The sequence below is a fragment of the Tachypleus tridentatus genome, chromosome 4, assembly GCF_004210375.1.
Source record: "Tachypleus tridentatus isolate NWPU-2018 chromosome 4, ASM421037v1, whole genome shotgun sequence".
NCBI lineage: Eukaryota > Metazoa > Arthropoda > Merostomata > Xiphosura > Limulidae > Tachypleus > Tachypleus tridentatus.
In genome coordinates, this window is record NC_134828.1 from 66730382 (window position 1) to 66758307 (window position 27926).

At 33.8% G+C, this 27926-nt stretch overlaps 1 protein-coding gene across 2 annotated transcripts; it reads left to right on the forward strand.

The window, feature by feature from the left end:
* The first annotated feature begins 179 nt into the window (after nucleotides 1-179).
* Nucleotides 180-27926, forward strand: LOC143249345 (gamma-interferon-inducible lysosomal thiol reductase-like). Of its 2 annotated transcripts, XR_013027739.1 has the most exons (8): nucleotides 180-338; nucleotides 14451-14609; nucleotides 21726-21803; nucleotides 23603-23698; nucleotides 25101-25247; nucleotides 25606-25799; nucleotides 27192-27260; nucleotides 27590-27926. XR_013027739.1 is itself a non-coding variant. In XM_076499021.1 (7 exons), the coding sequence occupies exons 1-7, from the start codon at nucleotides 282-284 to the stop codon at nucleotides 27635-27637; spliced, it is 654 nt and encodes a 217-aa protein (XP_076355136.1). In that variant the 5' UTR covers nucleotides 180-281; the 3' UTR covers nucleotides 27638-27926. The 2 variants fall into 2 exon arrangements, 1 of the variants encoding a protein (XP_076355136.1); XM_076499021.1 differs by lacking the exon at nucleotides 25606-25799.

Genomic DNA, 27926 nt, shown 5'->3' on the forward strand with positions numbered 1-27926 from the left:
GGCAAAAAGGTTCCCCGACAAGACAGCGATAAGTCTTTGGATTTAGAGTGCTAAAATCATGGGTTCGATTACCCTCGGTGGACACAGCAGATAGCGTGATGTTGTTATATTATGAGAATAAACAGATACACACAAGGTGGAATTAGTATATCAAATATTTTCTAATTTCAGTACTCACCTACAGATGGCGAGTAGTAATACGTGACCTTACATGTACGCGAGAATCGGCCTGACTTTAGACAGTGAAAGGAACGTGTGTTCGTATTAAATGTGAAAGCAACATGACCGGATTATTGACTCTATTTAGCCTTTTCCTGATAGCAACTCTGGTGGCTCAAGTAAGTAACAAACTTATGTATTTTAAATTATTATGTGTAGAAATATTTGATTGTCTTAAAAGTGCTAAATAAAATAGATTACACTTTGCATTGCCTCAAATATGCATAAGTATACCTGTGTCGACTAGTATTATTTCAAGGTTTGTAATTACAATGGCCGAAAAGTTACCCTCGGAAACTAAACGAAGTGTACAACGTATATGGTTATCCTGTATTCTGTTGGCATTAACCTGAAAGAAGAATTAATCAGTTTAACAAAGAATTTAATGGTTTTGATATAAAATCAAAACACTGTGCTTCAATACCTTATTTACTTTTTAACCCATATTTATTTTTATTTATTTATAATGACAGTTATTTTAATAATTATTTAAACTGTTAGTATTCTACTGGTACATTTGGTTTTAAGTAGCATTGTTGAAATGGTTTCTTTTGTTAGACAAGTTATTCTTGATTATCCAGAATAAAATAATAAGTACAGTTTGCTTAATGATACTCAAAATGTTTTATTTTATTACATTTTGCAGTAAGTAAAATTAGTTTTTAGAACAGGTACGACGTTTTGATTACTGGTGCGATCATTATCAAGTACATGTTTTTACGGTAAAGAACATTTTATTTCTTAAATCAACATTGAAAATCCAATAATGTATTTCAATTCTAGAATTGACTGTAATTATTTCTTTATGTAAATATCAATCCGTATGAATTTTGTAGATTTTTTTATGTATGGCTAAAAAAATCCAGTATAAAGATGAAAAAAAATTAAAAATTATGGAACATTTTATGCAAAATGCGTAATCTTAGGAATGTGTGGGTAATGAACGATAAAAGATAAAGATAAACTTGTCCAAATATAACGTGTACAAGTTTAACATAAATGACAATAGGCCTAATTTCACAAATACCTCTTAGTAGTTACTTGCATAATAAATACTTATTGTATCTATCCAATTGTATTTACATATTTACGTTATAATGTGATAGTAAAAGGTAGCCCAAGAGATGCAGTTGGTGCTTCCGGCCGGTTGCCTTCTTGTGGTTAGCAGTTCGAAATTACGTACGGCAATAGAAAGAAAAAATACTCCTCATATATTTTTTCCTTCATTAAAAATACAAGCGGAAAATTTATTGTAATGAACTTTCTGGCTTTCAATTAACGGCCTAACCTAGTCTTGCTTGACACTCGTTTTATATTGCTCAAACGGGTTCTTATACTTTCAAAGATTGTTAGAAACTCCCTCTAACCGAAAATAATAGACGTCTAAATTTAAAAAAAGCCACAATAGTATCATATTACAATCGTTTAAAAATATAGTTTAGTTGTTAGTGGTGTTTTCAGTATTTTATGAAGCATACATTTCTTAATCCATCTAACTCGTGTCTTGTTTGTCCCGCGGTGGCTCAGCGGTATCTCTGAGGGCTTATAACCTTAGAAATAGGAGTTTGACATCTACGTTAGGTAGAGCAAAAATAATCCATATGTAGTTTTGTGCTTTATAAAAACAGACAATATGGGCCCTTTTTTTAATACTGTTATGTGTAGACTTGATATTAATTTGCTATGTACCTCGATCCGGTGCCGTAGATTATATAACACCTTAATAATATTAAGTTGTCGCAGAAATTTGAGATAATGAAGGAGACAACTAATACTAGTAGTTTTGTGACGTAATTTAAAGAGCACTATAATACTGAAATTAAGTTTGCAAAATGCGATAAAATAACATTCAAAAAATAATCAGTGCTTTAGTCGGTTGTGTGTTTATTTGATTACTGAACATTTTTCGTGGTAAACGTTTCAAAAGTGCTTCAAAGCCTGTGGTAATCTCACAAATAGATCTTAATTATGCCTGAAAAAGAATATCGAATGGAAGCATTTCTCTATTGCACCTATCAGTAAAATGGCCGTAATAGTACAGAAGTACATTATGGAAATAAATTATTTTGGTTCATTGTCTTGTAATTTTATAATACTGCTCACTTACAGGTGTATCGAAATTATGTAGGAAAAAGTAAAGGATAATGAAGCCTGAGATTAAAGAAAATTGCTCGAGGAATGTGAGCCTTTCAATTATGTATAAATTATCATTAGTACATAGGTTACAGGGTCATTTCAAAGTAAATAAACTTACTCAATTTACATGCTAATGAAAATAAGTTTCTTTCACAAACGACCTGCAGTAACGAGGATGCACCAATATTTTCATGTGTTTGGTTTGTTTTGAATTTCGCGCAAAGCCACACGAGAGCTATCTGCGCTAGCTCTCTCTAATTTTGCATTGTAAGGCCAGAGAGAAGGCAGCTAGTCATCATCATCCACCGCCAACTCTTGGGCCACTCTTTTACCAACGAATAGGGGATTGATCATCACATTATAATGGCCCCACAGTTGAAATGGCGAGCATGTTTGGTGTGACGGAGATTCGAACTCTCGACTCTCATTTTCATGTGTAAGTACAGTTAATTTCTAACAGTAAAGGTGTGGTATGTATAATATATTTCGGGCGTCTGGGTTTATTGAGACCCGCTCCACAAGTTGTTAATTTACTAGATTCAAATGCTAGTTACGACACACTCCTCTTTAAAGGTTTATGTCACGTGATTTCCTCTATTTTACTGCTTTTTTTTCTGATATGCGCTTTATCTTTTAAGCTGTTATTACGTTACTCGGTTGTTAGTCTAACTAGATTTCGTTTAAGAATACTTTATAGGAAAGTCGTCCTTTTACACAAATGAGCGTATAATATTTCTATCAGCTTTCGCTTTCCCATATCCTAGAGAAGAGTAGATTTTGGCAATTAAACAAAAGGAGGTATATTTTGTGATTGTATAAAGAAATACACGCAGCCATAAAATATTCAAGCCATAAACCAAAACACATTAACGTTATTTTTTAATTAAAAAAATTTAAAATACGATGCACATTTAAAAAAAAAAAAAGGGATTATAGGGTACAAGCTACAACGTCGGATTATAAAATATATTCTAGGTTTTGGAGGTGACTGAAGAAGTAGGATCCATATTGCGGTGGAAATACACCGTCTCAGTTTTAACTTCCAATTCGCTAGTCTCACATAAGAAAATTCGAAATTAGGAGAGCGAGATGTGAGTGCTCAAGCCCAAATGTCCCACGTCTATATAAGGGGGATATAATCCCACGTTGTAGCTTGTACCCTAGGATCCCCTTTTTTCTTAAATGTCCAACGTATTTAAAAAAAATTCATGTTAATGTGTTTTGGTGTATGGCTTCTTGAATATTTTTGGTTATAGTATAATTACTCAAAGGTTGGGATTTACTGTTTTTAACGCAGCCCTACCTCATGACTTTGTTGATTCATTTAACACTCCTACGAAAAGTGGGGCCTAATAGGCCCCAGAGCAACTAGAAAGGTTATTAATATTAGGCTAATAATTTTGTATTTAAATGAAATTGCCATTTCATTTAATGAAATGAAATCAAATGAAACGGTAATTTCATTTAAATACAAATTTATTAGGCTAATATTAATAACCTTTCACGTTGCTCTGGGGCCTATTAGGCCCCACTTTTCGTAGGAGTGTTAATTTAATTTGGATATAAATTATTTAATTTCACTATGTATCAGAACTTTATGCACATACTTTTGTGCCTCAGTTTTAACCATTAAAATTATAACACTAGGCTAAGCACCTATCTGCTAGTTAGCTAGCAAATCTAAAATGGCATTCATCCAAATTTTTTTCCTGTTTATTGGCCCAAATTGATCCTATATTTTGGCCTGATGAGTGCGAAGAGTAGTGGCTCAAATGCTTGTAAAGGAACAAGAACACGCATAATTACAAAGTATACGAGTCACACATCAATAACAAAGTATCCTTACGATATTTGTGTAGCAACATCACGACAGACAAAACGGGCTTGACCCGGCATGGCCAGGTGGTTAAGGCACTCGACTCGTAATCTGAGGGTCGCGGTTTCGAATCCCTGTCACACCAAACATGCTCGCCCTTTCAGCCTATTAGGCCCCACTTTTCGTAGGAGTGTTAATTTAATTTGGATATAAATTATTTAATTTCACTATGTATCAGAACTTTATGCACATACTTTTGTGCCTCAGTTTTAACCATTAAAATTATAACACTAGGCTAAGCACCTATCTGCTAGTTAGCTAGCAAATCTAAAATGGCATTCATCCAAATTTTTTTTCCTGTTTATTGGCCCAAATTGATCCTATATTTTGGCCTGATGAGTGCGAAGAGTAGTGGCTCAAATGCTTGTAAAGGAACAAGAACACGCATAATTACAAAGTATACGAGTCACACATCAATAACAAAGTATCCTTACGATATTTGTGTAGCAACATCACGACAGACAAAACGGGCTTGACCCGGCATGGCCAGGTGGTTAAGGCACTCGACTCGTAATCTGAGGGTCGCGGTTTCGAATCCCTGTCACACCAAACATGCTCGCCCTTTCAGCCGTGGGAGCGTTATAATGTGAGTTTCAATCCCACTAGTCGTTGGTAAAATGATAGTCCAAGAGTTGGCGATGGTGGTGATGATTAGTTGCCTTACCTCTAGTCTTACACTGCTAAATTAGGGACGGCTAGCACAGATAGCACTCGTGTAGCTTTGCGCGAAATTCCAAACCTAACCAAAATTTTTGCGTCATCTGTTGAGAAATATTTATAACAGCAGCTCAATTCTAGTGTAAATATATTAAAAACTAAGTATTTACTCTTTATCGCATTATGATAAATTAGTATGCGTCACTGCAGTTTCTGTTGCAATACTTAGTGGAAACGAACGAAATTTACCGTGTTTATATAACACTAAAGCGTTTTTGAGTGCAAAATATTAGTTACTAAACTATAAATGATGCTATCCTTTAGCTTAAGGCGGTAGTACAATAAAGATAGATTGTATAATATTCTATATTCAGTCACTTTAATTTTCATATATTGACCTATAATTGATTTTGTTATGAATGTAATTCAACAACATGCGGTATAAAACAGATTCACTCATTATCAACAGAAGTTAGCCATTAAAAAACCGTTGTTTTCATACGTATACTAGATTGATTATGGAAAACATACACGGAGGAGTGGTATGCTTTGAACATGGAATTTTAGCAACAGATTTTTTTTTAAAATGGAAACTACATTGCATGATCATTATATTGTTAGTGATTCAAATGTATTGCGAAGGAGAATGTGTACCTCTTTTCTGCAAGTATAATGGCAGTAAGTTTAGTCTTTGAAACTAGTGATTATTGAGATAAGAACTGAAAGTGATATGAGTTACCCCCTTTTGGTACAAGCATGCTATTTACCTCCCTGTTATCGTCATATAAATTTCTGTTGAAGTTTTTAATCGGGCCCTCTTTACTCGAGTTCTTCAGTGAAAGTATTAGTAATATAATGGTGCAACTTGTGCCGTAAAAGCGCATCCTATAAAAGTAAGAGTTTAAGAACTATTTGGTTTAAATAAGAGCACACCAAAAATTAGCTGTAGATGCTTATGATCACCAGTTTATATGCTTATTTAAACTTCCGAAACTGTAAGTCATAAAATACAAGAGAATAACAACAATATTCAGTTTTTTAATACTCACAATTTTATATTTTTGTATGGTGAAATAAGCTGTCTGGTTAGTTCTATCATTCATGTATTTTTTGTTGTAAAATTGAACTTTCTGAAGAACTTGACAGCCTCGTACATTTTCAAAGCGAGAGATTACAAGTAGCGCTGTATTAACAAATTTCCCCTACTGGAAATGCAATTAATTTGGGTTGGGGTTCATTCCTTTGAACAAATTTAGATGGGAAAACAGGACTGCTTGTCTGATTTATTTTCTTAAATTATACTATACTAACGGTTTGTTGATTATGTTAAGTATCTCTGTTGTAATTACATAAATATCACCAAAGCATTTCCACCAGCACAGCTATTAATAGGTACAAATACTGTACACGAATTTTTGTGATGCTTTGATTTCTACATCAGACGTTATGTTATTTACTGTTGTTAGAGTTTCTACTACACGTTAAGAAAAATAACGAATAAAAGAGGAATAATATATTCTACAAACATATAAAGCGAAAAGAATATATTTACGATATTTTAAAATCCTACACACTTGTAACCCCGTATACTTTCGTATTGCTTTTATACTTCGTGGGCCCGTTCTTAGGAGTGTAAACGTAATTACAACATATTCTGGATATGAGGGCGCGTGAGTTAACTCAGATCGACAACTGGTTGATTCTGCATTAAATAAATTGTAATAATAATACTTTATTAAGGTCTTCGTTAGTAAAGTAGATGGGAGATATAGAAGCAGAATTTTCAACACTCTTAACTTGTATTAGCAAGCATAGTCTTTGTCCTCAAATGATGAGAAAGCAAAAGTCAGTCGACTTATAATGATTAAAAAAAATGGATTTTGATATTCGCGATGGAACCAATACAACGCAGTTTTTACAAGTGTGGCCGTATACTTGTCAGTTGTATGAGAGTTTTGTTTTCTCATCTTTCAGTCGATTTCTGATTTATCTTGTGTCGAAGCCCGGCATGGCCAGACGGTTAAAGCACTCGACTCGTAATCTGAGAGTCGCGGACTCGAATCTCCGTCACATCAAACATGTGGGCCCTTTTAGCTGTAGGGGCGTTATAATGTTTCGGTCAATCCCACCATTCGTTGATAAAAGAGTAGCCCGAGAGTTAACGATGAGTAGTGATGACTAGTTGTCTTTCCTCTAGTGTTACACTATTACATTCGGGATGGATAGGCAGGTAGCCCTCGTGTAGCTTTACGCGAAAGTAAAGTGTTGGACTAGTAAGGAAAATCCTGATTCACAGAGATATTAAAATATAATGCTTTACAGATAATTATCATAATTTTACTTATTTTATTCTTATTAGGAAAAAATGTACTAAAATATAAAATGCTGTAATTTTTGTAAATGCAAATTTAAGAGAAGGTATATTTTCCTGGGTATTTGCGACCCCGATTTAAAGCGTTCTCAACCACAGTGAGGTCACGACCTACATCTCAGGAAACTCTGGCTCAGAGTCAGTCTGAGACACTCGACAAACGAGTGTTAGTCAGTGATGTCGAGAAAACCCACTTGTAGAGAAATATATATGCAAAAACGGCTCGTTTGGTTTGAGAAAATATTTTACGTAGAAGAGCGAACAACGTTTCGACCTTCTTCGGTCATCGTCATGAACCTGGCGATGTAAAATACGTAAAATATTTTCTCAACCCAAACGAGCCGTTTTTACATATATAAACGAGTGTTAGGGTGAAGCCCAAAGGTTTTGCGCATGCGCTAAGGATCATCAACATGCGTTGATCTGAGGTAGATCAGTCCATATTTTTATTTAAAATATTTGAAGTGTTACATATTTTTAAAGCACGTAAACCACTTTGATTGTGGACCAGTTTTAGCAAAAGTATACAAAGCTATTTAAATTATTAAACTGAATTAAGTTGCTTATATCAGGTGAAGCATTTGATTGTTAAAAACGAGTACTACGTTTTAACTGGTTATACTTCCAGTTTTAAAACATTTTGAAACGAAGTTGATCTATGTTATTAGACAAAGGGCACAAGGAATGTATGCGGCTTGATATACGGTTGTGCTGCTCACCTGCTGGTGGTTAGAATAATAGTTTACTTGCTTTTTTGAGTTAAGTTATTTGATGTATTCAGCGCATGGAATGGAATCCCGGGTTTTAGCGTTTACGTCTTTACATTTAATGCTGGCTCGCAGAAGAACTAGAAGAAATATATTCCTTGTTAACAATGTAGCAATGACTGTGGTTAAAACATTGTTTACTTAAAAAAAACACTTGTTGTAGGTACTGTCTTCTATTTATTTGATGTTTTAGCATAGCAACAATAGAATGGGTGACTTCCATCATATACACAGGTTATGATTTTGTTTTATGGTTTTTAGCGCCTAGTTTAAAAAAATATTCCATCATCAATGTTTGACAATCGTGAATAGTTGTTTAGATGTAACAGTTTGAAAAAGAAAAAAAGAAACATGTTTCATGGCGTATCTGAACAGACAACTGAATAAACAGGCAGATTTGAAAAGACACTGTTCTATGATCTAAGCCTTGCTTGTCTGCAAAAAGTTAGTGTGATAAAAATACTTAAGTTAGGCTAAAGGTACGTTCGTCTCGCTAATTACAGCTTACAAGTAGTGGGCATCTATATAACAATTGCATATAACAAAACACAAGAAATCTTGAACTCTTCTGCCTTATTCTCTCAGTAAAGTGCGGAGGATTAACATTACTGCTTATTGTTATTTGAATCGTACATAACGTGTAATCACATTATTAAAGCTACATCTATCACACATGACGAAGGAAGAGCTCACGTTACGGTATTGAATTACGAATAACTTTCATGGGTTTGGTTGATTTTGAATTTTGCGCATAGCTACACGAGTGTTATCTGTGCTAGCCGTTCATAACTTAGCAATGCAACACTAGAGGGAAGGGAGTTGGTGATCACCACCCACAATCAACTCTTGGGCTTCTCTTTTATCAACGAATAGTGGGATTGACCGTCACATTATAACACCCCTACGGCTGAAAATGTGGGCATGATTGGTGTGACAGGAATTCGAACCCGCGACCCTCATATTACGAGTCGAGCGACCTAACCACCTGGTCATGCTACGCCTGAAAAAAACAAAAACATTACAAATATATTTAAGTGTCTCCCTTTAAAATTGCAGAATTAAAACTTAAATTATATTAAAATTTGTTTCATTAATTACGTTTTAATTCTACGTTTATTGGTATAAAATGATACTGAAGTAATTTAATTAACTTTTGAATGTAACTGTAAAAAGTCCGCGGCATGCGCACTTTGACATATCCGTAGGGAAGGGGCTAAATAAAAACAGATATGAACCTTAAGGACCGGCATGGCTAGGTGGGTTAAGGCGTTCGACTCGTAATCCGAAGGTCGCTGGTTCGAATCCCTGTTGCACCATATATGCTCGCCCTTTCAGCCGTAGGAGCGCTATAATGTGACGGTCAATCCCACTATTCGTTGGTAAAAGAAAAGCCCAAGAGTTGGCGGGGAGTGGGGATGACTAGCTGCCTTCCCTCTAGTCTAGCGCAGATAGTCCTCGAGTAGCCTTGCGCGAAATTCAAAACAATCTACTCGATCGTTCAAATGGACCTAGTTATGCATGGTTTTCGGCCGTGTTGGCGTTATAATTTGACGGTGAATCCCACTATTCGTTGATAAAAGAGTAGCCTAAGAGTTGACGACCTTCTCTCTAGTTTTACACTGCTAAATTACGGATGGTTAGCGCAGATAGCCCTCATGTAGCTTTACGCGAAATTCATAAACGAAACAAACGAGCTTGAGTATACACCGTTGCTTGTCGCTACTATCGCTCCGCTCAAAACTGACACTATAGCAGCCAAAGGAGCGATCACTATTGATGGTCTGTGTATTTATTTCAGTTTGACAATCATATGTAATGTACATTGTAATATTTACTTACATAATTATCATCTGTTTACCTCTCTTGTTCTTTGTACACTAGTGTTTCTGTTATGGAACTTACAAGCGTTACTTTCCCATATTAACACCTGTACTTCAACATCAGTAAAAATGCATAAGGAAGAGCGTATTACGCTGTCCAATAAGAAAAAGAAAAGAAAAAAGGCGCCATTGTAGTCTGTCGATCAGAATTCTTCACAGCCAAAGATAATAAACAGTAATCTAATACTTCTTTTTGTACAGCTATAAGTGACGACAGACCTTTGGGAAGACTACAGACACAAGAATTTTAAACACTATAAATAATATACTAACCAAGGGAACTCTCTCCGAACGTCGTAAACTGGTCCAGTCTTATCCTAGCCTGTATCTTCCCAAAATTCATTAACTTGACAATTCAGGAAGACCAGTTGTCTCAGCAAGCAACTGCCAAGTACAACTGATCTTTAGTTTCTTCAACAGTATATCTTTCCTTATTGTACAATTGTTATCTAATTACTTTGAGTACTCCACTTAACAAGGCCGTGGCACAGTTGGGTGGTTAAGGCATTCGACTCCTAATCCGAGAGCCGCGGGTTCGAATCCTCGTCACACCAAACATACTCGCCCTTTCAGCCATTTGGGCGTTATAATTTACGGTCAATCCCACTACTCGTTCGTAAAAGAATAGCCTAAGAGTTGGCGGTGGGTGGTGACGACCTTCTCTCTAGTTTTACACTGCTAAATTAGGGACGGCGAGCGCAGATAGCCCTCGTGTAGCTTTGCGCGAAATTCAAAACAAACAAACAAACAAATCCACTCAATTTATTATCCTTCGCTATACAGTTGTTACCTAGTTACGTTGGAGACTCCACTGTTCAGCTGTCAGGTTCTTCTAGTCCTTGTTTTACTGGCGGCAATACCCTAACTCACTCACCTTGATTTGGGAGACACCCCTGCTGCCACATGTAATATTTTTTGTACAGTTTTTTTTTCTTAATTAATATTCGTTCATTGAAACTCGTGACACGCATAACAATTTGCCGAGACATACTTTTAAAATCACTGTTGTACCGATACCGTTGTGCGACGTACAGGACTAATTCAGAATCTCAGTATTTTCTGTTTTAATGGAAAATACTAAAGTAACGTTTTGATGTACGGATGTCAAGTAACATACAACATGTCAAACAACACACTCCAAAAAATCCAAGTGCAACAAAACAAAATATTAAAATCCGCATTCAGTTTACCATCTTTTACACCAACAAATTATCTACACCAAATTAGTAATTTACCAACTATAAGAGATAGAATAACAGAACTTTCAATGAAATATTATCGAAAAGCAGAAAACAGAAACAAACTAACGGCATCACTACACAAATTATCAAGTGCACCAACAAAATACATATCACCATACAACATATTTCAAGAATCACAATCCACTCAACAAAGAATCTAAATACATAAAAACTATGTTATTAACATGAATTCCTTTTTTTTTCAGGTACAGGGCACACGACAGGCAAAACTTTCGGCGCCTGTCGTGTGAAAGTGGGTTTTCTCGGGGTACTCCCGTTTCCCCCCACATCAAAATCTTCAGGCATTGGATTTCTAGATCCCAGCCCAGGCAACCTTTTTGCCAGACCCAGAATCGGGCCGTTTGATTTGATCTGAACTTGAATGAATTACATTCAATTACATTCATGTTCACATCTACCCAACTTTTTCTTTTCGAGACAGGTCCCGACCTTTCCTTCTTTCCACTGCTACCTTTGCCTCCACTCAAAAGACCATTTAGTGAGACATTCCCCACCCAAAAAGTCAAGAATAATAACGATAATTAATTTATTAAAATAATAATAAAAAAAAAACCACCACTTAATCCTAATAACAATCCACGAGGGGACGAAGAGGAACTACAAAGTTCCTGAACACCCCAGTTGGAGAGAGAACTCTTCGGATTTCTCTCTCTCTAAACTGGACCCCTGCCACGTTAGTTTAGTTTAGTTTAACGTTTTGATGGGTCCATCACATGCTAATTTATTTGTAGGCTATCTATAATGCCAATTCCCCCCCTCCCAAAGTTTCCTCGTAAAAGCTCTGTTTGTATTCTAGATATATTGAAAACATTTATCGATAATCGAAGCGCACTCGACACTTTAATTAATTTCTATTCAAAATGTCAGGTTTTTTTTTTCGTTTTCAGCTGGCATGTTTCCGTAAGCAACCTCTTTTCTTGATGCATATATCACCATAGACAACGGGAAATTGAGAACTTCTGTTTATTATAACCCTACGGATTCGAATTTGTGCTTACATTTTAATTCATTTCGCCTCTTCTACTTTTCCATTCTACTTTTCATCTTCTATTCTTAGTTTTACGTTTACGTCGTATTTTCAGTGATCTTGATTACCTGTTTTCTAAGCCAGGTTTGAAAATTATTTTCTCGTGGCTCCACCATACATATCTTACAGAAAACGTTTAATAGAACCTATCACAAATCTCGTAATTACACGTTTCAAATCCCCTTCTCCAAACAAGCGGACAAAGAAATACCCAACAGAAACTTATTTTAACGATTCCCTATCACCTCACGATGTGTCCAAATTTATTAAAATAATAATGGACAATTTAAGTATCGATCAAACTAATCCAAGCTGATAGATATATTCATTTCACAAGCCATAGCTGCTTATACCCACAACCATCGTCTCGAGATACTTATTTAATTTTTCTGGTACATGTTACATTATTGAAATTAAACAATGCGTTTTCAAACGTCGACTACTTAATGTTACCTCAGTATCAATAAACCTAACTCACACCTGAAATAACTTGTTCGAGTCAACTTCAAATGTGTTCAACCTGATACCTCCTCCTATTCTCCTTGCTTCTGCCCTTGTAACAGACTTTACTGTGTAACACACCAATATATGGAAAACCGAATATTTAATTAGTAGTCCTAAGAGAAATTTCCAAATTAATAATCATTTTACCCGCTTATCAGAATCTGTCATCTATTGTATTATTTTCAATCTTTGTAGACTACTGTTTGTTGGTGTGACCGATTACAAAATTGATGACAGATTTTGTGAACATGAACGATATTGAAACTAGATGATCAATAGATATCTGAATTTTCCAGTCCCAAAACACTTATTCGACGACAAGCACGATTTATAACATTTTAAAATAGCCATTTAGAGACCTGAGTCTATTGTTTATTGCCTAAGTGAGCGTGAAGAAAAGTGCCTTATTTACGCTTTTATGGACCTTTCTCCATTTGGCTTGTATGAAAAAATGCATTTCTGCAATAATTCTTTATTCTTATACATTTTCTCTCCATATCTTACGTAGTTAATTAATTTTCATTTTTAATACATGCTGTATTTATTTAAATTTGATGGTTATTATTTAAATAGTTTTATGTATTTTAAAGTTAGACATTCTTTTTCATTTCCTACAACGACGCTTTAGGCTATCACAACATGCTTACCTTGTTACGCGTAAGATAAATGTGCACATCACTGTTATTACCGAAATGTTTTAATACACTTCTTAATGATCGTGTAATTGAAAGCTTAAGCTCGACATTTTGTTGGATAAATAACTTTTCATATTATTAGCATCATTTTAGTATTATTGTCATGATATAAAGGAGTTTATTGTAGATATTATTAAGTTATATATTTTTTGAGAGAATATTTTGATTGTTTAGTTTTGTTCATAACAAAAGAGTTATAAACAAAGTTTTAAAATAAATGTAACTAGTTACGTAACTCAGTAAGAATCTTACGTTGTGTTTGTAACTCGATATCAAGATTTTAGAGCATCGCGTGAAATTTTATTGATGTTTAGAATATATAGCGAGCAGACGATTTAGTAATAAACATAAAATCAAGTGCGATGATCGAGAAAAATAGGCTAATAGTCTAAGAGCAGATGAGAAACCAAGGAAAGTTGCATAAAGAGAAGGAAAGTCTAACGATAAATATTAGGCCTTACGGTTGATATGTAGTAGTGAGACTAACAGTGTTAAGAGATAATAATAGTTTATTTCGTAACAGAGTTCTAAAGTAACTTAACCTGCCTGTGTGGACTTTGACAAAAGGTGGACGGTTATTTGGAAGTAGGCCTGTATGCGTAAAGCAGATGTTTAATGGAGTAATAGCACAGGCAAGGATTAACATTGCAATATGATTATTTAATCATAGTTGAGTTTAATTTATCCTATTTCTGTCTGTTAACATTCTAATTCATGGTATGTCTGATATTTTATAAAGGGATGATGCAATTACCATCCCTGCCATTTTGTTTTCATTGTATTTGCAGAACTAATGTTAGCCATTTCTAGGTTTAGTTAATTTTCTAAAAAAGGTTTTCTTTACTTGTATATATGATTATTATTTATCGATTTTTTTTCTACGATACTATTACTGGACTCTTAAAACGTTACCCTCATTCAAGTTTCATTAGTAAAACCAGTTGTCCTTCGCAGACGGTCATAGACAGAAATAATTATTTTGTGAGTAGTTGTATGACCTGGTGTATTAGTTAAGGCTTAATAATTGTATCAACTATTTATTGCAATTCTTTGCAGTGCCTCAGCGCCCAACCCCACGAACCTGTAAAAGTTAGTGTATTTTACGAAGCTTTATGTCCGGATAGTATTGACTTTATCGTAGAACAACTGTGGCCAACTTACAAAAAGCTGTCCCAGATAATCCAAATAGATCTCGTTCCGCATGGAAAGGCACGGGTAAGTTAGGTGAAAGGTCTTTGTGTTACAGTTATTTAATTAGGCTCGTTAATTCCCACCAGTGAATATTATCTTTATAGTATAGTGTTGTAGCGTTTCATTTTGAAGAACTGCAAAGATAAGAAGATTTACATTTTTCTTGAAACATGAATTGTGTATAAAACTCATGTACTTCTGCGATACTTCTGTTTCATTTTAATTTTCCCGGGAATGTCCACTGCTTAAAAATATGAAAGTGTAATTCTTGATCAATCTATCAATTAAATGAATATGTAAATGCGTAAAATCATTATTTAATAAAATTACTGACAAGGTCATGTGTATTAATGTGTAAAAGTTATCAGAGTGTTAAGTAGATGAAATTAATTAGTATGATGTCGTAGCACAATAAAGCTGTGGAAAACCTATGTTGATCAAATATTACTTTTGTTTACATAAATATATAAATTACCGAAATCATTTGAATTCTAGACGAACTGTCTATATAAAAGAACACGAAAGTATATACAATATTCCTACTCTATAAAACAACGTGCCTAACAAGCCTAGGTGGTTAGGATGCTCTTCTAGCAATCTGCGAGTTGCAAAATCGAACTTTGTTGGGAGTTATAATGTAAAAGGCTATCTTACTATTCATTGATAAAGAGTAGCTCAGGAATTGGCGGTGGGTGGTGTTCACCAGTTGTTTTCTTTGTAGTTTTATTACAAATATTAGGAACGGCTAGCGCAGATAACACTCGAATAGCTTTGCGTGAAATGAAATTTGCTTTGTGGTATTTCTCTTGCACGAATTTTCTATTAGAATAAATGGGTTGGTTCTGCTAAATAGAAAGTTCACCGAATATCACACTACAGAGTACTGCTCTGTACCTTTGTGAACTCTCCTGAGTTTGCCAACAAGAAGTTACCACACAATCTGCACGAAACAACAAAATTATTACTAATAACACAGTCAGATACATCAATTACAAAACAAGAGCAAGTACTTGTAGTAAGTGGTGCAAATGAAAAGAGAACTAAAGAGAATGTAAACAGGAACCTATATCGATTCTTTCTCACCAGTTCAGTATGAACCCCTCCTTTATCTGTAAGTTAATTGTTTGTTTGTTTTTGATATTCGCGGAAACCTACTCAAGGGCTATCTGCGATAGCCGTCACTAATGTAGCAGTGTAAGACTAGAGGAAAGGCAGCTAGTCATCACCTCTCACCGCCAACTCTTGGGCTACTTTTTTACCAACGAATAGTGGGATTGACTGTAACATTATAACGCCCCCACGGCTAAAAGGGCGAGCATGTTTGGTGCGACGGGGATTCGAACCCGCGACCCTCGGATTACGAGTCGAACGCCTTAACCCACCTGGCCAGGCCGGGCCCATCTGTTAGTTAAAATAAAAAAAAAAAAGCTAAGCTATAGAACAAAACCTCACGATTTTAAAACAAAACAAACTTTTATGTAAAATAAAAATTGCTTAACAGACCTCTAACAATCTATCAAAAACTTTATCCAATCTAAATCTTAATAAAGACTACAATCCTGCATGAAACTATCTTCCAGATTTCTTTCTAACAACGATAGATCCGATACAAAAACTGCTGTTTTTTTTTCATCACTCTCTCGAAATTTAGATTAACTTTATAGTGAGGGTAAAAGGTACAACAGGGAAGATCCTCGGTTTAAGTACCAAAATAGCATAAACAAAGTCACGCTACTCACGTCCTGATACTGATATGTGGGCTTGTCCACATATCTCGGAACATGTCCATTACACGTTCATCAAGAGAAAAGATAGCTATTTCGGGACATGTAAGAAAACTTGCTTACTGACCAATTAGTCAGTCTAGTTCTTTGTGCAACTTAGGCAAGGAGAAGTAATGTTGTTCACTTCAGTGTCTGTTTCTAAACTTATCTGAAAGTAAATCAAACTTCGAACAATTTACATATTCAATAAGTTGGTAGCAACATACGGTGTCATCGTGTATTATAGTTTTATAACTTTGAATTGAAAAATAGTGAAGATAACTAATTAATTTAAGAAGAAAAGAAAAACTGATCTGATGAGCAAGAGATCGTGAATAGATAGAATGTTCAAGAAAAGAAAGTGGGGTGAAATGAGAGAACGTAAAGAAGATACACTGGCAACACTAAGTGATTATATTTAGTGTTTTAATATTAACACACGATTATTGGGAAGAAGTTGTTACATATATGAACCAAACAGGCAAAGAAGATAAAGTGAAAATAAAAACGAACAAAGTAAAGTGCAAAATATATAAATACAAAACATAAAGTTTAGAAATCCTCTATAATTATGTTAAATATTTTAATTAAGAAACCGTTGACCTATACTGGTTGTCTGGTACTAGTGACAGGCCCGATCTTTGCTGTAATGCAGCTTGTGTTTGTTTTTGACGAAAGTTTTCAATCTTGACTGACACTGATCTACGTGAAACTTTTAAAATTATTGGTAAGAAAGACTCCAAAACCGTTAATTTCACTTTTTGCCTCATTTTTACGAGTTTGACAACCATTTCAAACCCTCGCTGTTGCCTTAGCGCCTATTTCACGAATTCTGATCGCCACGAAACTTCCAAATGTCCATAAAATCTATAAGTTCAGATTAGATAACATATTGAAAATGGAAGTATTAAGCAGTCAGCCAGTCGGGGCGAGTTTCTAGAAAACATATACCTTATTAAACAGACTTGTACAAGGTTTCAGTAAATTGGAGAAAGAAAAGTTTCGATGCCATTCGTATGTCTCCCGCTGGGACAGCGGTAAGTCTTCAGATATACGACGCTAAAATCAGGAGTTCGATTTTCCTCGGTGGACACAGCAGATAGCCCGATGTGGTTTTGCTATAAGAAAACACACACATAACTCAGTAATGAATATCGCGATGATATATGAGCGGGCTTGTTATTGTAAATATGACTGCCAGTATTGACTTGCGTGTTGAACAAAGGGTTTTCATTTCAACTGAACACAATCCCTAGTTCTACAGTTATTGCGACCTTTGGCTACGTTCTTTGAACTGGTAATTATGGGTAAGTTTAAATAACACCTACGGCTAACTCTGATGTTAGCCTATATCTTTGTTGTCTGTTATCTGGCCAAATAGGGCTGCATCAAGTAATTTACAAGACGCCATCTTGTACGTTTCCCTTAGAAACTATTACCGCTTGTGTAGTGTTTTATTATTAGGTTCTTCATCATTCGTGTTAACGGAAAACACGGTGGTCTACGGAAAAGTGAACCTGCATGATGAATTACTCTCGTGCATGCCTTCCTTCTACACTCTTAAAGCCAATTATATAAATGTCACTCGTAGTATGGTGACCTTTGGTAATATTAAGCAAAAAAGAAGTGAAGAAAGACGAGACAAAAAAAACAAAAAACAAAACTTGTAAAATGGAAATAAGTACATGAAACAATAATTTATACTTGTCTTATCTTACTATTCACACCGTTATTATGAGAAAAAAAATAATCAGTGATGTGTCGAGAAAACCCACTTGCAGAGAAATATATATGTAAAACCGGCTCGTTTGGGTTGAGAAGTACATGTGGTCAGCTTCCGGTCAGTTACCTCTTTCTTTCTTTGTGAACCTGACTATGACTGAAGGAGGTCGAAACGTTGTTCATTCCTCTACGTAAAAAAATTTTCTCAACCCAAACGAGTCGTTTTTACATATATATTCGAGAAAAAAAATGCTGCATCAACATAGCCAATCTTAAACACTTGTATCTTATAGTTTGTTTGTTTCTTTAAGAGAAAATAATTTGAGAAATCTTAATCCAATTTCATAACCTTTCCATTCAAGATGATCGTTATAGTAACCCTTTTCCAACAATCGATGTTCTTCCTAAGGTTAGGAGCCCAAACTTGAACACACTAGTATCAAATAGCCTAACCAATGACTTATATAATAAACTTATATCGACTTTTGACTTGCTGTCAATATTTTAGGTAGCACCTAAAATTGTATTTTCCTGCCACCAGCAACAGAGATTGCTTGGTTAACATTATACAGGAGACTAGTTAACCAGAACACTAAAATCTTCTGTAATACTATAAAGATTATTCCAAGGAAAATCATACTTGTACTTGAAATTGTGATATTCCATGTACATCACCTTGAATTTATTATAATTAAAAGCCATTTGCCATTTGCTTGCCTAACATAACGTATAATCCAAACTTTTGGTAAAGCAGTAGCAGCGTCCTCACAGCTAACAACACCGAAAAGTTTATCATCACCGACTTTAAATAATTATCAAGGATTCCTTTATTTATGTCATTGAACGTAAATTTAAAAGAGTAAAGGTCATAACACTGATCCCTGACGTTTGTCCCTCACTTGTAACGTTAATCCAATTTGATTGAAGCCTTTTTATAATAACCCCTGCTTTCTTTCATCCAGCCAGTTTTCTATCCATTGAGGAAAACCACCTCCCACGTCTACAGAGAACTTTCTTAAAAAGCCTTTTATGTGGCACCTTGCCAAATACTTTGTAAAAATCCAGAGACACCGAAGCTGCACCTGTACTCTGTTACATGAGTTATATTCAAATAATATCAATAGATTACAAAAGCAAGATTTTTTTCTCTAGCTGATTCACATTGGCTCATGAAACGAAATTTTAAGATTTGTGAAATTACCTCGCAAAGTATGTTTTATAAGACTTTCAAAAACTTTTCTCACCACTATTTTAAGACTAGGGGCATGTAGATCCTGGAACATCACCCTCCTTAAAGAGGACTAGCATGAACCAACGTCCAATTTTCTGGTGCCTACCTACTGTTCAAGGATTTAGAAAAAGAAATTAAGTAATTAGGTTAATTGTTTTTTAGAGTAAATAATGTCAAATAATAAAAGAGAAAGGTGCATGGGAAGAGGCCTCCGCCCACCATAAGAATCGAAAACTAATTTTTAGCATTATAAGTCCCTAGACTTACCGCTGGTATCACTATTGCAAGAATCCAGTTCATGTATATGTATTTTGACCTAGTTACTACAGAAGAGGGAAACTTGTTCCTTCAGTGAAATGGTAACACTAGTCTGTTTTAGTATTCAAAATTTCTTATCCTTAGCTCTTCAATAAAAACTACAGAAAATAATTTGTATGTACATCACAACAACTTTTATTTTCTTTTACCTAGTAATAATTAATCAAACGAGAAATATTTTAAAGTAGAACAAGGAAGGGTATTTCAGTTCGATTCACTACAACCATATACTTGTTTAAAGTCAGAAAACTGTGCTACAGCTACAATATCATAACTATATTAAATATCAACAACAAAAGTTATACAATACAAGTCCCAACTACCTGTCTGCACCATCGTTGCGTGAATAAGCACTGGGCAGCTGGAGTGACGTTTGTTTCTGTTGTTTAATGATGTGAAGTAAATCACTTGATTCCTACCTGTGTAAATTATACAAGTATTCAGACAAAAGGTGTCGCACATAAAAAAAAGACTGATAAAATTAGATTAAATATTACTTGTATTGAACGAATTAAAAACATAATTTTGAAATTAATTATAATGCTGACAACATAAGTGTTTATTTTTAATTTCGATAATTAATGCTAGAGTTTCCTTTTATTTTACATAAACAAATGATAATTTCTCCCGTTTTCCTGGTTAATTGCTTACACTGGGTATTGTATAAAACATACGCAGGCTTGTCCTACTCCGGTGGTTAGAGTATTTGGTAACCTGTGGGTTAAAACCATACAATAGAAAATGTTAACTGAAGACGTTATGCCATGATTAATCCCACTATTATTTGGAAAGAGTAACACGAGTTGCCGATGGGTGATGTTGACTAGATGCTTTCTTTCTGGTTCATCACTTCAAAATTATTGACGGCTAAAGCAGAGATGGCCCTCGAATAACTTTAAACTAAATTTAACGAACAAAAACATGTATATAAAGCATAACATTACCCAGTTAATATTGATATGTAATTGTAAAGAAATGTCATTCTATATATATTTTTAAATATAGCGAGTCAAAAACTTATTTCCAGGATCAAATTCAAGGGCGAACTCCCCTATTTTTCGCCAATCAATGTTTTTCTTCTATAATTGAGGGAGAACCATTCTGGTTACAGCGCTCAATTTACACGTAACACTCGCTGAGTGTTTATCATTTCAACTGTTTTTACTCATCAAGTTTTTTTTATTTTACGCCACCTTTATAACCAATAACAGTGCAGAAATTCTAGTTAGTATCTGAAGTGTATTTTAGCTTGTAAATAGCTGTGAATTTTGGTAAGTTACTTTACAATCCTCCTCCCAAAAAACCTGAACGTTTTGAAACTGCCCAGTTAAATCATATTTACTTTACCTTTACATTCCGACAAAATCAATTTGAAACTATGGAAGAAGCTTAAAAAGAAATTTTTCAGTACTGTATAAAACGTATTTTGCTGAAATCTGTTTTATATTCATCATTCTGTCAAAACAACTTAACTTTTGCATAGAGAAAGCTTATTTAAAACAAATACTGCAAGTAGTCTTCAAGTATGCACATCACAAGATAGTTTTGCCTTAGAAATTAAAATGACTTTTCAGTAATTTTTTTTTTTTAATTTCGCGCAAAGCTACACGAGGGCTTTTGCTTTCCCTAATTTAGCGGTGTAAGACTAGAGGGAAGGCAGCTAGTCATCACCACTCACCGCCAACTGTTGGGCTACTCTTTTACCAACGAATAGTGGGATTGACCGTCACTTTATAATGCCGCCATGGCTGAAAGGGCGAGCATGTTTGGTGTGACGGGGATTCGAACCCGCGACCTCAGATTACGAGTCGAGTGCTTTGACCACCTAATCATGCCAAGCCAGTAGTGAGAGAAACTGAAATAACTGGTAAGATAAATCGGACCTATTAATAACATTGTTTCGCCTTTATATAAATTGTTTTAAAGCAGGGCTATTAAAAGAGTACATTTTGTTGTTTTACAAGTTACGCGATCTGGTGCTTTTAACATATTAAAAGGATGGGTAATATTTTGTTTAACTATATTGTAAAGAATAATAATAAAATTGAATTTAATTTCTGTCTTAAGTAGAAAACATAATTTATTTTTTGCCATTTTATACCCTAGACAAGGCAGCTGAATGAGGGAGGATGGGCTTTCAGCTGTCAACATGGTGTAAATGAGTGCTACGGTAACCTAGTGCAGGTATGTTCAAACATTATTTTGTTCATTAAACTTGTTATTTTCGTTGTATCTAATATATATCCAGCTATAAAACGACATTTCCAGGCTGTGAATCGGAAGATTCAGTGTTTGAGACTCGATGCATCCCTAATTACCTTTCGCATTTTTAGCGTTATACCTATGGCAGTTGACACACACCCTCTTTAGTTTTAGGAGTAGATGCATTGGTTGTGGGTGCTGATCTGACGGGTTGTTCGCCCTTCTCTAAGGTCTCCGATATGGTTATTTAGGTCTACGTTTTTCGTAACGTGCCGTTAAAATTGAAATTATCAAAAGCATAAGAGAACGTGAGAACATGACTCGACGTTATGTAATGTGTATGTTATAAATATGTGTAATATAAGTATTGTGTAGTATATGGACAAAAGCAACACGTAATGAAAACCTGACAGTTTTTGTAATAATTCGTTATTGATTATTTTAAGTAAAACCTAATGCAATGGCAAAGTTACTTTTACGCAACCACAGATTCCCATATCAACAAATGAATGATAAAACCGAGAACAGCTTGTGTTGATTCGAAGACCGGTAAAAAAATACATTGCGTAAGATTTTAAACGTATTTAAATTTAGAAGTATAAGATAACATTTTCGAACATGGAAATCGAAATAAATAAAACTATAAAAAAAGGTTTTACGTATGAGAATTTAATAAAATGTGTAAATTATTTCATGTAATTTTGGAAGCGAATAGTAAATAATATTTTGTAAAGAGATTTTATGTTTTTGAAAGTTTGAAATAATTAAATATTTAATACGATAAGGTGTTCTATATAGTTGTGAGATTAGAAAATAACAACTTAAAATAATCAACTAGATTAATTTGCAAAGTAGGAATAACTGTTAATTTTTAAAAATAGAAAACACAATTTAAAAATAACATCAGTGAGAAATATTTTATGCTTTTGAAAACAGATTTTTAGAAAATGAAGGTACAGTAGAAGTATAATAATAACCTTTTTTAACCTATTTTTTATTATTTGTTTAACCTTTTTAACAAATAAGAACGTTTAGAGTTTTTCCAAAAACCAAACAGATTGTGTAATTGTTAACAAGCTTTGATACTTTAACCCATAATTGGATTTTCAATGCATTTTTAAAATAAGTTATTTTTGCACTGATAGCTTATGTGCCCATGACTTTGTTGATCACAGAACTCCAAAAGTTATGAGTATAAACGCAATATTACAGGTAATTATACTTATCATTGTTGAGGTTTTCTATGTATTTTACATAGAAAATGAACGATTTTGCCCCTATTGTTTCAGTCAGTTCTTAGTGATGAGTGTTGTATATAAGAGGTAAATACCGAACATTATGCAGTGAATGATTTGCTAAGAAATTGATAATTTAAAGGTAATATTTTTGTAGGCTTAGACGTAAAGCGCTCGTTTTTCCCAGCGTGGTTGCTTTGTGCACTATGAAGGTGTTTTTGTGTTGTTTTTTTTTCTTTTCGCAGTTGAGCACAAAGCTACATGATAGGCTGCCTCTGCTATGTCAACCACTGGTATCGAAACCCAATATTTAGTGATATAAATCCTCAGAATTAACCGGAAATTTTAAACGAAATGAAAATACTTGTGTAATGTAAATAGATAATTGCACATTCGTAAAGTAATCTTATTTAATATTTTATATTACCGGAAAAAAAGAATGACTAAACCAGTTGATTAAACATTAGGAATAATTACATTTAAAAATAAAAGATCAAAGGATGTGAGTGAACCCACTTTTTAAATAATAATTTTTCTTTCTGAAAGACATGTGCAATAGAACTTTTGAACAACACTGATCTGTCATTCCCCTTTGTCTACTGCGCAATGTCCTCCCCACATCCACATACTGTAGGACCTGAGGTAAGAATCGTAGGTTTGGTTTTGGTAAATTACTTTAACTGAAATTTTATTGTAACATAATTATAAAACAACATACTTATCAAGTTTTAAAATATTATAACAATAGAAAAAGTTGAATGAAACTGGTTCTGATGAACAATTATTCAATACGTAAGGACGTACTCACGCAAATTATAAATTTTTTTTTTGCACTGTTGAAGTTTGTAAAATTATATTTAGGGGTGCAAACTCCAACTTGTTTGTTTCCATCAACGAAAAACTTAAAAAATGTTGGCTACATAATGGCCTAATAATATTTATTATAACTTGGTACTTTTCAACTTTTATCTTGTTTTATTCTTGCCTGAAGATAAAAAAACTGAATTATCTATTATTTGATAGATTGTTTAGGCAGAGTATTCATGATAAAACTTTGTAGAATGGACGGTGACTGCCTGTCGTGAAGACACAACTGTAGAAAAAGACTTTCGAAACGTCGTCCTCTAGACTTGTCTCCGCAGGAATTATTCATTGTTTATTTTGTAGCATTTTAATGATGGTGTTATTTCTGTAATTGGTTTTCCATGATAACGGAAAAGACAGTGGCAGAACAGTGTAGATGTCCAAATGCAAATAAGATATGAAATCCAATAATGTAGAGATCAGTTAATTTTATAAACTTCATTAACCAAATCTTATCAATATTCAAAATGTAGCAAAGCTATAGTGCCAAGATCGTGCTATCATCCTTTTTAAAGCTCGTTTATAATTTAAGGATAAGAGCTGGCCTCATGAGTTGTTATGTATATATTAATGGCTTTTACTTTGTCTGCTATTGTATTGACATTGTATTCACATGGCTGTATATACATTAGACCAGGAATCGTCCTATATCTCTCTTTCTTTTTTTCTTTTTTTTTTGTTAGACCAGTACCATAGTGTCTGGTAGTCGTTAAGACCATTGAGTTAGGATTTACTCAGAAACAGTCTTGTGAGATTAAAATGACTACCTGTTCTGGTAATCCCAGTATTCACCCAGTCAAATAAAAAAAAAAAGACAATGAATAACAATACAAGATAACCCTAAAACAAAGCATGGCTACAGAAGTTTAGTTAGCCATTTCACTTTGGAAGTAGATTTCATTTACGTTAGTAATTTTGTGCAGGCAGATTTATATATGTTATATTTGAGATTTAGTTTTAATTTAAATTTTGTTACATTTTTGCTAAGATTAATAAACAGTAAATAAAGTACAGACTACATTATTCTAACTTTTATTTGTATATTATAAAAAAAAGTAAGTTACTTTATCAGTATTTCATTGTTAACCACTGTATATCTCTACGTTAATGCCTGGTTCTGAAGTGCTTACGGCTAGCATTGTTTCTGTTACTATTAGTTTTAGTTCTTCCAACTTTCTAGTGCGCCGACAAGCTGAAACTTGAATATGACCCTATTTCAAAATGTGTAAACTCTGAGCAAGGAAAGAAGTGGCAACGTCAAATGGCACAGAAGACTGAGGAGCAGAATCTTCTCTACGATTTTGTTCCAAGAATAGTGATAAACCAGGTTAGTATGTGTACGGGTGTGATAGATTTGAAGTTCGATTGGCGGAACTTGTAATATTCGCAAATATAACTTTTTTTTATATAAGTGTATTTACACTAAAGAATACAATTAGGGTTTTATTTTTATACATATATAATGTATTTGAAGATCCACTAGCCAAATTTAAATATTCAGCAAACTGGTAAAAGAAAATCTGTTAAAACTGACGTTGAACCAATATTTTCCCTTTGGTTATTGCTTGCTCTTCAAATGAATAGATATATAAGTTTGGTTATTATATTCTCTTCAGCACTAGAGGTATTTAACACATAAGTCAAAACATAAAGATTGTTCATTTTCTGTTTTTATTTCCTTTAAGGTAATGGGAACATGCAAATTTTCTACCGCATTATATCACTGCATTATAGAAAACAAAACACACGTCGAGTGGATTGGAATGAGTCACCTATGGTTTGGTTATTACTGTAAATCATTGTGGTTGTGAAACAATAAGCTTGATTGATACCGAATATCGAACCATAATTTCAATTATTTCGATATTCTTATGATTGTGTAAGTAATTAAAACTGTATCGTTCTGATTGAGGTATAAAGCTATTCTAGTAACGTCGTGGAATTTTACTTTATATGTTTACATACATGTGATATATCGTATCACTTAAAATGTATGATCATTAAATTTGAGCAAGAAAGCATGCGGTTACTACTACCAGTAACATAAAGTGAGGCTAAACGTGGCTGAAAAGTTAACATGCCAGAATGAGAATCCGAGAAATGGTTCGTGTCCCGTCGTTTCAAAAAATCGCGCTCCTCTTGTTAGAGTCGTGAACACATTATAAGACTAACGGTTAGATCTCACTATTTGATTAGAACAGTCTAACAATGGACTAACCGTCTTCTCTCTGTTTATTTAAAATTAGGCTAGCGAAAGCAGCATTTGTGCAGATTTGCGCGAATATCTGTAAAACATTGGTAACATACCTGTAATTATACTAGATTATCTGTAAAACATTAGTAACATACCTGTAATTATACTAGATTATCTGTAAAACATTAGTAACATACCTGTAATTATACTAGAATATCTGTAAAACATTAGTAACATACCTGTAATTATACTAGAATATCTGTAAAACATTAGTAACATACCTGTAATTATACTAGAATATCTGTAAAACATTAGTAACATACCTGTAATTATACTAGATTATCTGTAAAACATTAGTAACATACCTGTAATTATACTAGAATATCTGTAAAACATTAGTAACATACCTGTAATTATACTAGAATATCTGTAAAACATTAGTAACATACCTGTAATTATACTAGATTGTGTAACACGATAAGTGAATAAAGTAAAACCGGCTCTCATGCTACAGAGGGGAAAGTAAAATATGTCTTGGGTTTTAAAATTGTGACAAAATTAATGTTAACGCACTTAGCTGATACGTGTACTGGTTGGCGAATATCGACATTATCTTTTTTCACTTTTTAACCATTATTAAAAATGATAAGTGTGACTTATAAAATATAATCAGATTTAAACTGTTTTATTATAAATTATTTACAATTCTCCATGAACTTAATGAACTCTGTTAAAGCGAACATTTGCACAATAACTTTGTACTCTGTGTTCCTTTCAGGGGTGAAAGTAGGACTTTCATGTTGTAAGCTGACCGCCCACCCACTGGGTGGAGACTCTAAACTGGTGACATTTTGTTAATGTTGTAAATCAGTTTTAAGAGGAAATTTTCATGGTTGTTTTTACGATTTACTGATTATTTTGTGTGATGACTATTTTTGTTCGTATTTCAACCATAGTTTTCGAAAGTATAGAGAAGAAAGTTCACAAAAGGTTTATCTAAAGATAACCTTAAGTGATTATGAATAAGAAGTCAACGTCATCATGTACGATTATACTTTTTTTTTTTTTTTTTTTCAGGAATATTCTGCACAAAACCAGAACAAAGCACTGTATGATTTCAAGGGTCTCGTTTGTAAAGCCTATCGGGTATGTAACGATTATTAGAACTTACAGATGCGATAGACCTTGACAACAGATGATATCAGAATAACAATGAAGGCTTCAAAAATAAGAAAGTGAAAAATAAACAACATTGGAGATAAATTAGTATGAAAGTTTAAATTATCGCTTTTAAGTAAACGTTTTTACTCAAAAATGAGGCATTTTTATCTTGTGTCTACAGTGTTTTAAACAATTTTCAAAATTCCTTCATGTTAGTTCTCAATAATATAATTGTTAGTAACGAATTAAATAATTTGTTGTAATGTATCCACAATTTGTCTGGTTTATTTTTTTTATACATTTTTCTGTCCTAGGGTCCAAAACCAGAAGTATGTCGTGAAACCGAAGACGATGATTTGTAGATGGAATAAGTGTTTGTTGTTTCTTTTAATTCTTATAAAAAAGATGGGAATTCATAATAAATGGCTAAAAAGCTACATGTGATTAAATGTATCAGTTTAACTTTTGGTAAAAATAAGTCTTAAAATATTAGTTATGTAGAAGAAAGTACAACTTTGCAAAACTTTTCAACTTATTTAGTGTTTAATACAAAGACAAACTGATTTGGATTTATAAACTAACATTTATCCAGATTTGACTCACATGTGTATAACTCCCAGGCTATGAAAGTATTAAACATTTGAATCTATT